The 18,615-nt window shown below is 42.0% G+C and overlaps 1 protein-coding gene across 1 annotated transcript; it reads left to right on the top strand.

Annotated features, from left to right (window-relative positions):
• Window positions 1–404: 404 nt before the first annotated feature.
• Window positions 405–18,291, top strand: LOC144738798 (cell surface hyaluronidase-like; the record flags this gene model as incomplete). The annotated part of the gene is given in 19 exon segments (XM_078621798.1): window positions 405–738; window positions 873–1,013; window positions 1,889–2,456; window positions 6,914–7,083; window positions 7,932–8,123; window positions 8,839–9,008; window positions 10,400–10,480; window positions 10,482–10,613; window positions 11,174–11,379; window positions 12,246–12,315; window positions 12,742–12,870; window positions 13,493–13,581; window positions 14,506–14,637; window positions 14,813–14,848; window positions 15,186–15,341; window positions 16,392–16,569; window positions 17,472–17,687; window positions 17,784–17,995; window positions 18,109–18,291. Coding segments are annotated over 19 exon segments (3,395 nt in total), but the record flags the coding sequence as incomplete, so codon positions are not given.
• Window positions 18,292–18,615: the final 324 nt, after the last annotated feature.

Below are 18,615 nucleotides of genomic sequence, written 5' to 3'. Positions count from 1 at the left end.
ATAGTCTAATGGATGGAACTGTTTACATTATGGAGGATAAAATATAAGTGATTAATTCATAAAATTGTGCTTGTGCAAAGTTCATAATAATTTTGTTTTAAACGTGTATTAGCCGATTGGATTTGAATTTGCATCAAATTCCTAATTCCTAATTAAAACCTCTCTGTTCCATATGTGTGATTTTGCACCCAGACTGAATAACTTCATGGAATGGACCTGACATGCTTCACATATTTGCCATAGATTGTTTCATTTGGATCCACATACTTACTTTTCTGTTGACCCTGAAAAAAAGACACAGCATCAGTAACTCAGTTGTTTACATGAACCTTGAATGTTTCACCTCTGACTTCCCCTTCCTTCTTCCTTGTTGTTGTCCTTTCTAGATAGCAGACACGTATACCATGCCGACAAGTGATGGCTCTAGCCGCTTCCCAGTCTTTGTGCCCCCCCCTAGCAGCAACCATCAGAGGTCTCCAGGTTACGTTCCCGGGCGCGTCGCTCCAGTCCGCTCACCACCACCTGCCAAAGCCCCACCGCCTCCACCAATAAAACCTCATGGCCTACAGCTGGAGCGGCAAGCCACTTTCAGCCTGTCTGAGGAGAACCAGCGCAAGGAGAGAGCTCAGAGCCTCCGTCAAAGAAAGAACACGCTGATCTGCTTTGGCATATCGATGGGAGCTTTCTTTTTCACCCTCATACTCGTCCTGAGTCTCACAAGTGGAGACTATTTAGATGGTAACGTTTTGCAAATCAGTATTAATGGTTATATCTATTGAATATTGTTAGCTAACAGTCTGCATGGATGGCTCCTGGTTTCTAATATTTACTTGAAGTTCTCTGATCTGTTAACGTACTCATTGACTTTCCAGAGAATTGCCCAGACCACAATCCATCCCTGAGTAACTGGAACCCAGGCCACCAACCAGAGAAGGCTGTTGTTGTCAGTGGGGGAGACTTGTTTAGATTAGATGCCTCTGCCACTTTTCAGTCACTAACCATCCGATCAGGAGGTAAGTGCATGAAGAGTTAACAAGTAGCTAACATATTCACATTCTCTAAGCATGTTCAGTGACACAGCGTAGCAGATCCAGCCCAAATACAGTACTTTACAGCAGCCAGCCGCTTTTTTTACACCACAGACTGGTTTCATATGAGGCTTTTTTTTTTCTTCACAGTGCGGCGGATAAAAAAACTATACCAGCAGCATGAAAACAAATATCTAATAATACATATAATATGAAAAGAAGTATAAAAGGCATAAAAAACACTGACTACCTGAAGTGTATCAGTGGGAGCTCTGCACCTATTTCTGTTCAACCAAATGCTCCCATCTGGGGGTAACGACAGACAGTGACACCTGAAGTTCCTTGTGTTTTGTCTTAATGCCGGGTGCCGATATGTTTTGAAGGCTTCACTGCCTCATTTGCTCGTCTCAACATACTATGCGGAGCGGCGTTGGTACATGTGAATCACCTGAAGCAATCAATCCGGATGTCAAATGCGACTCCTGGTATTGTATGTTAAATTTATTTTTCTCTGTAGTTTTAGGTTGCTCTTCCCCCCGCGGTCTTTTCCTCTGAGTAAAAAGCTCTGCAGCGATGTTAGTTGACTCATTTTCCAGCAAGTTTGTGGTCTTCAATTCACTGTCACAATGAAATGTTTCAAGCAGAAGAGACGTGCAAAAGACAGGAGAGAATCCAGCAGTTTTTCAAAATGAAGTATCTTGCAGACTCTGATAATGAAAAAAAATGAAGTAATGTAATTTTTTTTTTTTTGCGGCCCAGTAACACATAACCCACGTACCGGTCTGCAGACCGGTGGTGCTTCACACTGCTGGCTACAGTGCATGCATGGACTTAAATGTTTCCTCTTTGACCTTTCACAGGACAGGTAGTTTTTGCCGACAATGCAGACGGCTCCAAAAACATAACCTTGAGAACGCAACATATCCTAATAGAAGATGGTGGCGCCCTTCACATTGGCGCCCCCAAATGCCGCTACCGTTCTCGTGCTACCATTGCACTTGTGGGTCGCTCTGACAATAAGGAGGTTCCTGAAGTACCCGGTCTGGGCCGAAAGTTCATCGGTGTCATGAGTGGAGGAACCCTGGAGCTACATGGCACTGAGAGAGTTTCCTGGTCTCTGCTGACCCAAAGCATTCCAGCCTCAGGTCTGACCACAGGTGGTTATGCCTTCCAGCGGAACTTCAGCCGAGGCATCAACCTGCGTGTGGTGGATCAGGACACAGCTGCTGTGCTGCTCTCTGAACGCTACGATACACACGAGTCCCGCAATGACAGTGAACGGCTCACCCAGCTGCTTCGCTCCCTGCCAGCGGGTCGTATCGTCACGCTGGCTGTTGGAGACTCAGCTGTGAAAAGTCTTCTGGATGAAACCAAAAAGGCAATTAAAGAGAAGCTGGGCAGCAGCTTTGTGCACGATCTCAAATACAGGTAAATATCAGTATCAGTTCATGAAGATAAAATTCAATAAGCCTTTGTCTGTCACAGCACATGTAAGAAAAATAGTAAGTGTGTTAATGGGAAAAACATATAGTTGAGCATGCAGAATTTACAGGAGGTAACATATCATAAAAACAACTTAAAATAAAGTAGAGGACAAAACAATATTTACTGAAAATAGGAATACTAGTATTGCTTAATGACACCGACATCCTCCAGGCTACCGAACCTGAGTAAGATACACCTGAGCTCAAAGTGACTTATTGTCACGTTAGTAGTGTAGATAATTTAACTTGCCACTGCAGACATTTAAGAATGCTAAAACTGCCATTGCAGGTATTGAAGAATGAATACTGAGGACAGTATTGCCACAGTACTATTATTTGTTGTGCAAGTCCATATTTAAAGTGAAAAGTCTCCGTGTGTGTGTGTGCGTGTGTGGATGGATCGTCTTTTGGGAGCAGTGCTGGCTGAACCCAACTTGTATGCTTAGAAATGTCCTCCTCATGCTAAACAAATCACCAGTAATCAGAACAAATAGAAATCTTCATAACTGCATACAAGTTGCATCTGGTGCTTGCAGTCATAGTGTGTGGCAGCTCTTGGAGAGTTATCCTTCTGTTGAATGTTTTGTCTTTTGCACGTTTCTGGCAGTGTTTTGTTTTATCTATGCTCTCCAGGGACTGAAAGAGAAGGTTAATGTGTTTCAACAAGCCAGTCAACATTGACACATAAATACTTGAAACAGAAACACTATTTTCCAGGTCCTTACTATTTGGAAAAATGTCCTCCTTTAATGTGGTTTTACTTGAGATTCTCCCTTGAATCATTCTTTGGTTTTACTTGTCCTGTTTTCCTGGATCTCTGCTGGCAGAGCACTTTTGAGCAAAGGAAGCAGGCACCGGATAACGGAGTTACGGTCAGGGAGATTCCAGAATTCGTGGATGCACGACATGCTTCTGCATATTCTCAAATACAAGAATCTTGGTGTTGATAGTAATCCTGTCCAAGTGGGGTCATTCTTTTCTATGAAGTGACAAAAATCACACTGTAGGTGGACATGACATGTGTCTTTAAGGACAAAGTTCAAGTGTAGCCTTTCACTCTGATATTTGTAGCTCTAGTTTTGTCCACGGTTCGCTGCTAAGCCAAGTGCTACGCCAGATTCTCCAGTGTCACATTTCGCGTCTGAGTGTGGGTGGAAACGCAACACAGAGGTCCGCACACAAATACACTCAGATCGACCGCACAGCAGTTTTAATGGATCCGACACCGTTCTCGTGTGTGAATGTGTGTGTGCTTCGGTGAAGTAATGAAACACACACTATTCTAATCCCGTCACCATTTATTGGACCGAAGGATTTTTAACTGAGCTTTCTGTGGATTTGCCTGTTGTTGAAGGAAAGACATTTGACAGCTTGCTGTTTATATAAGTCACGTTACTTTTGACTGTGTGATATTTTTAAGAGTACCTGCTGGTTCTATTGTCAGTGTTGATTTTATCATTGATTAATCTGTAGGTCTTTAATGACTTATTTTTGGTCGAGAAATGGCTTAAAATAATAAAATAAGAAAATGTCAAGCATTTCCCAATCTCCTAATCATGTCAATTTTCTTGTTTGTCCCACACACCAAAAATATTGGTCTTTTTCGCTCATGAAACTGAAGCAATTGAATCACTGAAAGATTAATTTCAGCCCATTGGTTAACAAACTACAGGGAACATTGTCATGACATTCAAAGAAACTGACTTGCTTATTTTTCTAAACTTAAATTAGAATGGTGCTGAACTCTGCCAAGGCTGTTGTATGACACTCCTCAGTTGAAACCATCATATGTGTCAGAATGCAGGATGCTGCTCTGTCTGTTGGAACAACCACATGCCTCTAGCTTACAGGGCTTTGGAAAATTGCTTTGGTTTGTCCAGCTTGTCTCACTAGTGTTGTTTAAAATGTGTGTGACAGTAACATCAATCGGGAGGCACTCACAGGAAGCTCAATTTCCAGTGTAAGCACATGGAATTTTTACTGTTTAATGTCTGCTCCCAAGTCCTGTGAAGGGGTCATGTCATGTTGTTTATCCTGCCAACGGATGGAAGGACAGGGCTGGGCACAGGACAATGTCATCTTCACATGTTTCTCTGCCATCAAGCATTTTCCTGGCACAGCTGCACGGATTTCTTCTCTCTTGAATGTTTTGTCTCAGGTGAGCAGTGGCACACAAACGATTACCGGTATTGTGATCTGCACTGCATTCACCTCTGGTCAGACAATGAGGTTGTCAATATGATGACATACCACAACTAAAGGGTGTGTCTGAAGGAAAAAGTACACACATTTTAATTTTAACACACCTTTTTCTGTCCAACGCCAACATACACATTTGGCATATCCACAGCCTCTGAGCAGACAGATGGGGGTCCTCCCTGCCTTCTTTTTCCACCAGCAGGAAGGGCACCATGCCGTGGTGTTAATGACAGAGCCGAGTCGGTCCCCAGGTGGATCCTGTTTGCCTGCTTGTGGGTGCACAGTGAGATGACCCAGGGACTCTTTCATCTACAAAATGATGTGTTCAAGCTGTGATTGTGCCTGTGAGACACTGACTTCACTAGGGACAGATTAAGTTCACTCAAAATCATCCAATTTGGTTTAAGAGATATTTTCCATAAGACTCGGCACTCTGGAATCATTCCAGTAGTTACCAGAGGTTTATTTTTCCCTGATGAGCACCAGTGCGTATGTCCATCTCTGGAGAGTTATGTCACTAGAACAGAGATGATGCTCATCTGGAGTAGCTGATTGGTTTTACCTGATGTATGCCTGGAACCAGGATCCATCTAACAGAAACCCAAGGACAGCTGTCCTACTGAACCGTCAGAACAGATTAGACATGAACAAATGTGGTGCCAGTAGTGAAAAAAATACCCAAAACAGTAACTAACGCTAAACAATTGGTGGCTGTCTATTAATATATTTCCAAAGATTTTGTTGTCATAGAAACAAAACATCCACAGTTTTTTGGCACTGGGATAAACTTTTTTGGCTAGAAAATTGTATGCGGTGTGCAAGGTGGTCATAGTGGTCACTGCTCATGGTTAAATATTATATATATAAATAACAGTGACCTCAAAAATAGTACTGTCCTCTTAAGCTTCACTTCTGGTTTGGAGTCATTCAACTAATGTGGTTGAACAAGCATTCACATAAAATTAGATTAGAAATGTCCAAGTCTGTCAGTTACAGCGGCCTTTTTTTAGGTCATACACCCTCAAACCTCCACCCAATCCCTATCCCCACCCACACCCTTAAGATTCTCTGTTCTGATTGTTTCAGCCTCTATCCTTCTCAGCTTTACACCAGGTGCTTTGATACACAGATGTACTAATCTTTAATTTCATACATTTTATTAACCACTTGAACTCAACAAACTAATTTAGAATGTATGTTTCAGTTTGTTTCTTCCTGCACAGTCCTTCGGGTAAATATTTAGCTGTCCCTGGATTCTTCTGTACACCAGCCCTGTTTTCAGCCATTTGCAGCATTGAACCAGGAAATACATATTCTAAAACAGTGTTATGGCACTGCTATTCTCTCACCAGCCCTGCATGATGGCATTTAGTGATCATATCATAGACACCCCATTAAGAGCCTCAGCAGCTGTGTTTCTCTTCACAAATCTTGACACTTAGCGACTGTACTGCAGTGGTCCAAAGTAGCAGCAGTTTAAGAAAACAATGTATTCATATTATTTGGACATATACTTGGTATTTATAGTGCTCCGACAGCAAACTGGTGTCCCTATCGGTACATTTCTCCTCAGCCTATATTGCTCATCTGCCACAGAAATAAATTAGTTTTTAAATCTGTGTTTTCAAAATATTTGGGCTTTGATTCGAGGACAATACAGGGCTAATCATGCTGGAATAAAAGGAGCGACATTATGATTAATCCAAATTTAGAATATTTTTCAAATTTGAAAGTTCAAAGGAAAGTTGTCTTTGAAAATGTACTTTGAATATGTTTTATTTTTCCCACACTCTACTGAATGAAAATTCACACTCGTCAGATTGACCCTCACCAACAACAATGGAACAACAGTGGCTCATCCTGTTGTGTTTCCTCTTAGTCGGAAAAGCCAGCTCATCAACTTCATATCACTGAATTATCACTCAGCCCTCCTATTATGGTGTGGGTCAGATTTACCCATGTCAAAGTTGAGAAATACAGGAAAAATACTTGAAGCATAAAACGTAAAAAATGTGAAATGTTGACAGAAACTGATCTTGAGATTATTTGTGATCATGATGCACCATATTTGACGAAACTTATTACTGATTAAAACTGGATTGCATTTGGATTGCATTAGGATTATTTGTAGGGTTTTTATGCAAATGTGATCATGTGTGAAAATAACTCATCTGTCACTTTTCCCTGCGCTGCTCATTCCAGACAGGCATGGGCTCTGGTCTCAGTGGTAGATGGTGGTAACTCATCCTGCACTGAGGATGTTAGGGAACATGAAAACCATGACACTGGAGGAAGAGCTCTGGCCAGACGCAACTACACCACGGTGAATGGAGTGGGCTTCTCAGTCACTGCATACAGCGAGTGGAGGAATGGTGAGAAACATTTAAAGATGGAATCAGCCCAAAACATGTTCAGTGTATGACAAATAGTTTAGTGATCAACCGTGGTAATGCTTGTTTCACATTTAATGTGTTTGTGTGCAGTCGTAGAGTTCAGTGCCATGGAAGATGTTGAGGTGAAATGTTTTTAAGGGGGAGGTGACAGTGTGAAGGAGGTTTACCACATGTCACCTGTCACATGTTTGACAGATGAATCCTCTGACCACAAGTGACATTCTAATGCTGCTAATTTTGTGCCTAAGTCATTATGGCAAATTGAGGCAGTTATTAGTTGTGTGTGCGTGTGTGGCTGTGTGGTTTGGGTGAAACAATAACAAACACTTTGTCATGTTTATTTATTGCAGCCATACATGCCTCACCTTGTTAAACACATTTGAACAGTGACTCAGGTTCATTGTGGAATGTGAAATGGAAAAGATTGTGTCATTACACTGTAATATATAATAGGTGTGTTTAATTGTTCCAGAAACACATACAGTTGATTCAGGATTGTGTCAAAATATCTCCCTTCCCCTGATCTTTTTACATTTCAAATTTCTTTTGAAAGAAATGCTTGACTCAAGTCCAGATTTGAGTCTTCGTCCTGACCAATTTGTCTGTCCAGTTTAATGAGATTTGGAATCAATACCAGGTGCCTTAGAATTCTGTGTTAGTGGGTATGAATGCTACTTTCATCTTAATTTGTTGAACTGATGGTGAAAAATGACAAAGCAGCTGCTTTTCAGACGTGCTGATTTACTTTGCATCAAATTGTCTTGTGCCTTTTGTTCCCTGTGAAGTGAAGTGTGAAGTGTTTTTCAGTTGTCATGTACTCCTCCCAGGTTTCCCCATCTCTGGCTTTCAAGTGGATGCTGTGGATCAGGTGGTGCTGAACCTGCAGGATGAAGTCCAGCAGACCTGGCAACCAGGATATCAGGTCGTTGTCGCCAGCACAGATTACTCCATGCACCAAGCAGAGGAGTTTGAGCTGCTGCCCTGCCCCCACTGTACCAGTAGGCAGGTCAGAATACAAGGTGAGTTTGGTTTCCTGCACCCATTCCTGTTTCCTGTATGGGGCTGGCAGCATGTACTATCTCTAAAACCACAATGGGAGGCAGAGTGTTCAGCTACCAGGTACCAGGCCACCTATGGAACCACCTTCCAGTTGGGGTGGGTCCAGGAGGCCGACACGCTCTCTTTCTCTATTCAAGGACAGACTTAAGACTTTTCTCTGACAAAGCTTATATTTTGGAGTAAGTTAGTAAGGAAATGTAGTGGCCTTTAATTTAAAGATACAGAACGTTTCTCTTTGGAGCAGTTTCTTTAATTTATCTCCTCCCCTTTTGGACATTTCAGTGACTTCGATACTTGTAGCCTTAAGTTAGTTTGGGTGGCAACCGTGGTGCCACTTGTAAAGTTTTGCCATAGGGTAATCTTCATTTGTAGTACGAATTGTATATTTATGATCAGCTATTGTCTCTTTCAGTTTTATTTTTGTTCTTCCTACATAGACATAGTATAATAATATGAAAGTATATGAAAGTAGAAATGTTGCATACTATTAAAATGGTTGCTTTTCCCACACTTACACACTTTTGCTGGTGATTTCTGTCATATAGTGTATTATAGTGTCTCTTCTGCTTTATGTGGATGAGATGGAAAAAGTGTTCCTTCCATCTTTTGCATTTTTGAACAGCATCAGTCTGTCCAATTAGGAAATGACAAAGATTCTACCTTTGTGCTGCTCAGGGAAGCCTTTATACAGCCATGTAGGAGAGATCATAGACGGGGTGGACATGCGTGCTGAAGTGGCTTTGCTTTCAAGAAATATTCTCATCTATGGAGAGATGGAAAACTCCTGCTACGGAAACAATGTGTGCCAGTTCTACAGCCACGACACCTACGGAGGCCACATCAAGGTGTGTGTGTTGTCATATTATTGGGCAGGCCCTTGCTTAGACTGCTTCATGCATGTTCATGTGTGTATGTATTACATTTTGGCAGTGTATCCTCTTTAAAGTTCACTATCTCTGCAGTCATGTGAGACGTAAATGTGTAAGACGTAAATGAGACGTATACCACTACTTTTGAGACTCCAATTCTTTCTGGCCTTCTCCTCTTTGTGTGTCTAACACATGCATAGTCCAAGTCTGAACTCTAGGTATCTAGACAACATTCCTTTGACACATGATTAGAACCTGTTCAGACCTGGTATTAAGATGTGTTCAGACTCTGAGCAGATCTCAATTAGTCTGTGTAGTACAAGTGTGATTGCACCCAGGATAGATTCAACGTTACATGATGAATGTCAGATGTAGATGTAGTCTGGTCACATGTTGCCACATTCCAACAGAGGTGTGACTGCAAGTATGTCCTGACCCACCTGAAAGCACTTTATACTCACCTTACATCCGTTTACATACGTGTGGGCAGATACATTCCGTTCTTGTTGAACTGACAGATCATTATTAACATTAGCATAACTATACAATGATTACACAATGTGTGAAGCTGTAAAAACCTACAGAGATACTTTGTATTAAAAAACGTCTTGGGTGATGGTCGTGATTTGGTTTGCATAAATCTACTAGAAGAAATAGTCACTGTCAATGACAGTGACCAGTCCAGGTTGCAGCTCCCCGTGGTAATTGAGTTGGGGAATAGTGGATGAAATTGATTCAATCTACTTTTTTTGTTTGTTTATTCTGTATTGGACTTCTCCTTTTTGATTTCGAACACATGTATTTGGTCTTTGCAAATGGAATTGTGTGTATTACTGCATCCCATCAGTCAGGCACCTTGCTGTGGGTAAAGAACTAATTGATAGTGCAGTGCTCCAGCATTCTATTTAAAATATAGTCTGTCTCACACAGCAGTGGATCTCTCTTGCACAATCACTTTCAACAGATCATGAATGAATCCAGAGCAACTTTAACTCTGTGTGTGGCTGATAAATAACCTGTCAGTGCAGATATACAAACTAGCTGGGCACTGCTAATGGAAAAGAAAAGTGAAATCCGATCCTGTGCTGACAGGAGATGCATGGATGCATGTATTTCGAGCTGTATGCCAGGCCTGGGCAGGCCCTAAACCCAGGTGTGAAATTATATTAACACTCGTTTTCTACTTTTTTAACTTCTTCTGAGCCAACTAAACTTAAAGCCCGGCCAGTGTAATTTATATGTTGTACCTGTTGTTGTATTCTTGTACGGCATACTTGAGTGCCTTGAAAGGCGCCTTAAATAAAATGTATTATTATTACCTGTTGTAACTGTCTTCTGCTTTTCCTGTCCCTCTCCTACAACGCCAGATCTTTGGTAACTTCTCATCAGTGCATCTGTCCTATGTTGAGCTGAAGAACATGGGCCAGCAGGGACAAACAGGTCGCTACCCCCCTCCACTTCCACATGTGTGGGGATGTTGACCAGAAAGGAGGCTACTGGGAGCCTACGTATGTTGATGGACTCTCCATCCACCACTCCTTCTCTCGTTGTCTTACCATCCACACCACCAACGGTTTGCTGGTTAGTAGCACTTTAAACATGACTAAAGATTATGACGACATGTTTGTTCCTCATAACATGTTCCTACTTTTGATATAGATCATTTTTATTACACTACAAAAATCACATGTTCACATCACAATGTCTGTATGTTTGTGGCCTGTGAAATGGAATTTACATGGCATTTTAGACAACATTGTTGTCTGTTGTTTCCCAGCAGCACAGAGAACATATGAGTTATCTCTGGTGTGTCCCACATGTCCTGAAAACAAGTTTCCTGTGTGGGAAAGATTCCTAAAAATGGAACAAAAGCACACTAATTTATTTGTGTCATTTGGATAGTTTTCATTAATTCATTCGTCAGTCTCAGTTTGGATGTTCACTTCGGACTAAGCTGTATAGCTGATTTATCAGCACTATCAGGATCTGTATTCAAGAAAAAGTGAGGATGTTTTTGTATATGATGGTTGTGGCCATCACCTATTATGGAACCATCAACCATCAATGTACCGTATCTGCCTCTGCCAATAAGGATTAAGTAAGAATCCTCTCCCAGATCCTTCTGTTTTCTCTCTGAGCAGGTAAAGAACACGATCGGCTATGACACACTGGGCCACTGTTTCTTCCTTGAGGACGGCATTGAGCAGCGCAACACTTTCTACCACAACCTTGGCCTGCTCACCCGCCCTGGGTCTCTGCTGCCCACTGACCGCAATGAGACCCTCTGCCTCAGCATTAAGGACAAGGTCTACGCGGGGTACACTCCTTCACCCAGCACAGAGTGCAAGTAAGAGATTGGGATACGAACCATGCTATGCTCCAGTATCCAGAGATGACAACACACAACAGATAGAGGATGACATAAATGTCCTAATGTCTTTACTGGCGTCAGGCAGGTCAAGAATTTAGGACGTGGACCTAATAAAACTGTATTGTTATCAAGGAGAAGATAGACTTTATTGTTCCTGAGGGTGAAATCACCTTGGGCAGTATTACTTCTTAAAGTAGCAATCAACTTTGAATCCTTATGTAAGTCGGGATTGACCTGGTTGTGTGTTGACAGGAGGTGTCACAGGAGGTTTAAGTAAACAATAAGATAAGATGCTAAATTTGTGACAGGCAGCAGCAGAAGGAAAATGTGAAGGGAGCTTGTATTTATCGGGGTCAGTGGTGACTTCAATGTTTTTTGAGATATACACCCAGTAGAATTAATTTAGTGGTTTTGCCCACCACAGAACACCTGACATATGTCTGTTGAAGTAGCAGCATTGTTAAGGAGTGAAAAAGGGGGGGGTTGTTCTGTTTAATGTATATCAGCTCTAATTCCAACAAAGTGGATTTATGCAAAATATCCGCTCAGCTTCAGTGGCCATTGTCTGAAAACCACAGCAACACAGAGAAACTCACACCACCTGCGACAAAAAATCTCTGACTCTGGAGTCTGTGCAGGATAGTGTCCATGGGAGAGACACTGCAGAGAGTCAGCGTGTCAGACAAATGTGTGTGAATAGACAGAGCTGTCAGGGCAACGACTTCTACTGATTCCATTGTCTGATTTTATGACATGTTCTACTCTTTCTACTGTGTTGCTGCTGTATTGTCAATTGTATTGTTGTGTTGTCACAATTGTTGAATTGTGTGTTTGATTTCCAGGGCAGTTTCAACATTCTGGATCACCAACCCCAACAACAACCTTATCAGCAATGCAGCTGCTGGTTCACAGGTAATAACAGCAGTGTTATGTAAGAAAATCAGTTTAAAATCACTCTGCAAATGATTCATAAAAACTGGATTACTGAAAGATCAGTTCCCTGTTGAACTCCAGTAAAGCCAAGCTGCCTCTTGTGTTCTTGACCTTCACAGAATGAAGCTTAATCATGTTCATACCTATAACAAAGTAATCCTTTTAATAAAATAGGATTTCAGAGTCTTCAATGTCTGATCTCTAATTCAAGCGGGGATTCCTAATGTGAGTCTCTTTTCATTAAACATTGTGGTCTGCTGGGAAATGAGTCTTTTGTTTTGGTGACTCAAGCCCTTCACCTGGATCGATCACGTTCAGATGAGCCCAGAAAATGAAAAAAACTCTCTGTACCATCCACAATCTTGCATTGTCATCTTACTTCTAAACATTTCCCTCTTGTTCCAGGATGCCGGTATTTGGTTTGTGTTCCACAGCTCCTCCACCGGAGACTCCCATGGGCTGGTACCAGAGACAAAGGCAGAACTCACTCCCCTGGGGATTTTCTACAACAACCGTGTTCACTCAAACTTTAAGGTATCGTCAGTGTCTCATCTATCAATCAGCTTCATCTCTGTTTTATCAAGACAAGAGAAACATAATATTTATAGCTAACTAGCAAAAGCGCTGCGTGTAACTGTGTACTCGCTCAGTTGATTGCTGCCGTGTGGAGGCATACGCGCACACACGCACATGAGGGGGCTCTACAATAGCCCTCTCTGTTGTGCAGTGACAGAAGTCAGGCAGGTGAACTGTAAGTTCTCTGTCCAGGTTGACCACAGCAGCCTCTCTCATAGAGGAAGGAGCCCTGTGGTTTAAGACTATACCTCAGTCATACCTCAGGATCAACTCCTAGTAAAGGCTTCCATGTTTCCACCCACACAAACTAATCTCCACATGTTATGACGCATGCCCAAACACATTATAAATGATTCACAGCAAATCTGCTTTCCTTTCCTCTCCATTTTTTTAGTATGCTGTACAACACTGATTCTCTCTGTTGGCCATGGATTTAAACTTAGTATGTTTATTATGGCCTGTGGTTCCTCACTGTAAAATACACTTGTCGTCTTGCCAGTTCAACACACATGGGTCTGAGCCTGGTTTTTAAGTCCTATGCACAGTTTTGAGAAATGCAGTCACACTTTCACCTCCCCAGGCTGGGCTGTTCATTGATAAAGGAGTGAAAACCACCAATGCCAGCGCAGCTGACCCCCGAGAATACCTGTGTCTGGATAATAATGCCAGGTGTGTATGCCGTTCATCTTTGTACTTTTAGTTTGCAGTGCATTTTGAGGAAACTACAGTCCACATTTTCACTCTGCAAGCGTCTTGCCGTAAATATGAAACCATATGTGGCTCACTGATGTATTTGTTTAGTCATGCTGTCCATACCTGTGTGAATGAATTTATTTATAGCTTCCCACCATATCATATGTCTTCTACGATGTAGCCATTGACTGGGGGAGATGGATGGCATTTTGACGACATTTGCATTTTAGTGGTGGGTCTGGCAGGATTTGTGTTGACAGAGAAAATAAGGTTTTGCAGATAGTGCCCACACAGCAGCTCCCTACCCTACTCCCTACAGCTCAAGTAGATGGAAAAAAACGTGTTTGCTGAGAAGCTGTTAAAATATGTGCTCAGTATTATTGCTGAGAGAGAGAGAGAGAAAGAGAAAGAGAGCTGTTCTTGTAATTGTTCAATGCAATTATTTCTTGATGAGTTTGATCCTGTCCTCCTTTGATGTCACTATAACAGGTTAAATTGTCCACTTTGGTCCATCGGATTATCCAAAGCATACAAACACACTCCTTGTGCAATCCAGTCTGAACACACACAAAATGAGAATGGAATGTAGCTTAGGCCAAAAGCATTTGTACACCCATACGCTCTACTCTACCACTACCTTCAGGGCAAAGTGTAGAAGGCATTGAGTCGTGTACTCCAGGGTTCAACAATGGGGCTGTTGCGTTTACAGATGGTTTTCAGCAACACTGATCATTCATAACCCACCAAAACATTATTTAAATCAGTTGAACCTGTGTGTTTACTTTTCTTGCTGATGATGTGGACACGCAAATCTGTTTTCACATTCTTATACAATAGTATTTCACAGGGAATACTTTTGGTCAGTAATAGGGATTTGATTTTCTCTTTTTTCTCTTTCAGATTCCGCCCTCACCAGAATGCGGACCCAAGCCTCCCCCGGATGGCTGCGGTTATTGACACACTAATCTCATACAAGAACAATGACTTAGGAGCATGGATACGTGGTGGTGACATCATTATCCAGAACTCTGGGTGAGGCGACTTATCACCCAGTGTCTATAGAGATGTTGAACTGGAATGGTGAACATGCAGAGGCAATTCCTCTGAGACTGCAAGGGAAATGTGTTGTAGAATGCCATAAAGTAAAAATTAGAAACAGACATTTCGTGCCACTGTTGTTTGTTTATTTATTGCATTCTCTGAACAGCTTTGCAGACAATGGAGTGGGACTGTCGTTTGCCAGGTATGTGCTCACAAGTTGATGAAAGATTCCGAAGCATCAGCACTTATGTTAATTTTTACTATAATCTAAACAAATTCAAATTATTATTGTTATTGTTATATACTGTATAAGAGAGTGAGCAGATACAAAAGAGTGTTCTGGACAAGAGGAACCAAGCCGAGATAGAGATATAAAGGGAAAAAAACCTCTTAAATTCTTATAAATATATAAAAAAAAAATAGACAAATAAAGACATAGAAAAAAATGAAACAAAGTGTCACTTGTAGAAATTCTACATTAGATGATGATTGATGGTCATTTAGAATGTCTTACACTTTCTTATGGCCCTTTTCCCCAGTGATGGCAGCTATCCGAAGGACGAGGGTTCCAGTCAGGAAGTGAAACAGTCTCTTTTTGTGGGTGAAAGCCGAAACAGAGGGACGAATGGAGGACAGAATAAATACTGGGGGTTAGGAGGCCCAGATGGAAAGATGAGGACTCTCCCTAGAAACAGGTGAGAGGGCGCACACGGGAAAAAGAAGTCTTTTTTGTTTATGAAATGCATGGAATGGTGTGAGAAGAGCTGGCAGAGAAAAGCTGCTGGGAAAAACAAACAAGGAAGAGCGAGCCAGAGAGGCGCTTCAGCAGATGGACACATGAAACTGCCACTTAGCTTTATGGAGTTGTGAAAGGAAGTTGTGTGTTTTCTGACTTTTTGCAGCACTGACATTGCTTATAAAAGCATTACTCATTGTCACATGTTGATTATTTAAGCATGTATGGATTCTCTATTCTCTGTTCTCTACTCATTTTCTTTCTGTGGTTGAAATGATTTAAGATGAAGACTGTGAGTCTTTGGTGGGATTCTCATTAGCAGGTTTATAGAAACGACATCCTGCCAGACAGTGAACATTTCAGTCAAGGGCAGAATTCAAACCGTATGTCCTCTTCATCTCCTCACAACTCTCCCTGTCCTGTGTTTCATTACAGACATGTTATACAAGCGGAAGGTCGCAGCCTTTGTGCACAGATTAATAGCCTTGTTCTAGACTTTGTGACCACATGATGACATCTGACTCAGTCTGTTGTCATCACAGTTTTTGCCAGAGCAGCTGCTTTTCTCTCCAGGGACAAGAAATGTATCATTTATTTTAATACAAGTCCATAAGGTGTTACTCATAGCTAGTATATAATGATTTTCATTGGACCTATTTAGAGTTACTGAGGAAAACTTTCTCAGTAACCCAATTTTTGTCTTATTACAAGAACACCAGTTTACTTTTTCATGCATGCAGCTGTTGTACAACATGAGTTAGCTTAAACTTTAGTGTAAACTGTTTTCTCTTCCTCACACACTAATGAGCAGCATTGTCACAGCACACATTGGTCTTTATAAAGACGGAAGAGGACACACTTTTATTCACCCCTGAGGGAGAATTCCTGCTTTGACCCATCAGGGGTGAACACACACACAGACCCTCTGTGCTGTAACCCATCTACTCCACACACATGTACTGTTGTTGGTTTTCCTGCCTTGTAAAGGGTTATCCCTCCTCCTCTGTAGGACATTTCCAATCCGGGGCTTCCAGATCTATGATGGTCCTGTGCGACTCATGCAAAGCACCTTCCGTAGTTTTATCCCCACGCCAGAGCGTTATACCACCGCAGTGGGATTCAGCCTGAAGAACACCTGGCAGCTCACTCCACGCAACAACATGTCCCAGCTCAGCTTTCACAGCACTGTAAGTATGCACTGAGATTTCATCAGGGCTGAGCAATGAGCATTTAAAATTTTTTTTTTCCAATGAAAAGGGCTCCGAACATCACCAGTGATAACCAATGACATAATAAGATTCTTTCAAACTTATTCAGACCCAGTGTTTCACATACAAAGCACATTTGCCTTTGTCTTAGCGTGCTGCACCAGTGATCCAGGAAATACCCCCTTGGTTCAACGTGTGTTGTAATCAAATCTAATTATTGGATGATTGATCAATAATCATTCACAAATGTCAACACTCTGTTTCTCTGTGGAGCATTAGGACTGGAATTTACATGATAACTTTAAGTTAAAAGGTTCCTAAATGTGCCTTCTTTAATCCATGTTAGTTCTCTCTTTGTTGTTTTGTACCACATGTTTTGTTTTCAGTGAATACTTAAGCTGTGTAGTACTTTAGGAACTCAGCAGATGCCATTTCTGAAGGTCAGCAGATGAAGTGAAAGGACAGAGGCTTTAGTGAAACAAGAAAACACTGATGCCCTCTAGTGGTTAGTAGGTTCATGTGTTATAAGCCTGGTTCTCTATTCAATTTGTCTGTTTATCTTCAGTGTTTCATACTTTATCAACTTATTAGAAAAAACTGATAAAGCAAGAATTGAATTCATAAACAACCTCATATTTTATTGGTAAATTGAAATTTTCTGAGGTAATTTCAATTGGGTATCATAGGGACTCAATTTTTACGATTAGATGGTCACACTTTCACACAATGTGGAGTGAAATGTGTTCACGGTGGGTTTGAGCTCTGATGGACGGTTCATGACATTAGTTAACTGTTAACGAGTCAACAAATCACGTTCTTTCACACTGTGCAGAAATGTGTATGGTGGCATTCATGATACATTCCACATATAATATTTTCAGGTGAGTCTGCGGACGTTTTTCGGGCGCCCTGGGCAGTGGTTCGAAGAGAATGACATGGATGGTGACAAGAACTCCATCTTCCATGATGTGGATGGGTCGGTGACAGGCTACAAAGACACTTATGTGGGCAGAGCAGACAACTACCTGATTCGACATCCCGCCTGTGTCAGCGTGTCCCAGTGGAACGGAGTGATCTGTAGCGGGCGCTATTCTCAGGTGAGGAAACAGGGTCCCAGGTTTTCCAACTCTGGGTTTTTGCCCTTTCTGATAGAATAAATGTATCAGTCACTCCTCATCTGGTGTTTTGTTCAGGTGTACATCCAGACGCAAGGAGCTCCCAGTCTCACTCTGTCCATCAATAGAGACGAATACCCCACAGCTCCTCTGGTGCTGAGGGGGATCAACAGCCAGGGGGTGCTGTCACAGCAGTACCAGCCCATCCTGATGATGAGCAAGAGCTACACTCTGCACTGGAGCGGACCTGCACCCAGAGAGGTCGTCCTCTCCCTCATTAACTTTGACAAGTGAGTCACCAGAACGGTTTGTGTGTGTGACGTGAAAGCAGAGTGTCTCTGCTTCATCACAGACAGGAAACGATGAATTCTGATTTCTGATTTTCTTCTACTCTCTGCTCCAGAGATGACTGGGTGCTGGTTGGAGTCTGTTACCCATCTGACACCACATTTCAGGTCATGTCTGACATCAACGATCGACAAAGCAATACTTTTGATGACATCGTGGACTATGGCCCTGTGGCGTCCCTCGCAGAGCTGGAGAGGAAACAGTTGGAGAGAAAGTACTTCTTTGACCAAACTGCTGGGTGAGAGAATAAAAACAACCCCGATACTTTTCACCTTTATAACTGTGACATGCTATCCTGGAAAACACTAGCACCAACGGGGGCATATCAGAATACCACTGCCCGCAACTGACCGATCACAGCAAGATCACGTAATCAGACCAAAGCAAACGAGTCAGTGGCACAGTTTGTTTTGGAGGAGAGTTGAAGAGTTTGATGGCGAGATGGCTTTGTAATAGAAATGGAGTCCTTTACTTGTCTTGGAAAGACAATTAAAATGTCCACTCTTCATCTCTCAGCCCGCCTACGTACAGGTAGATCGATGTGATTGGTTTCCCAAATACA

This window comes from Lampetra planeri, unplaced genomic scaffold, assembly GCF_965212315.1.
Source record: "Lampetra planeri unplaced genomic scaffold, kcLamPlan1.2.h2 scaffold_1173, whole genome shotgun sequence".
NCBI lineage: Eukaryota > Metazoa > Chordata > Hyperoartia > Petromyzontiformes > Petromyzontidae > Lampetra > Lampetra planeri.
The sequence above is the reverse complement of the archived record's forward strand: the minus strand, read 5'-3'. Positions and strand labels throughout refer to the sequence as shown.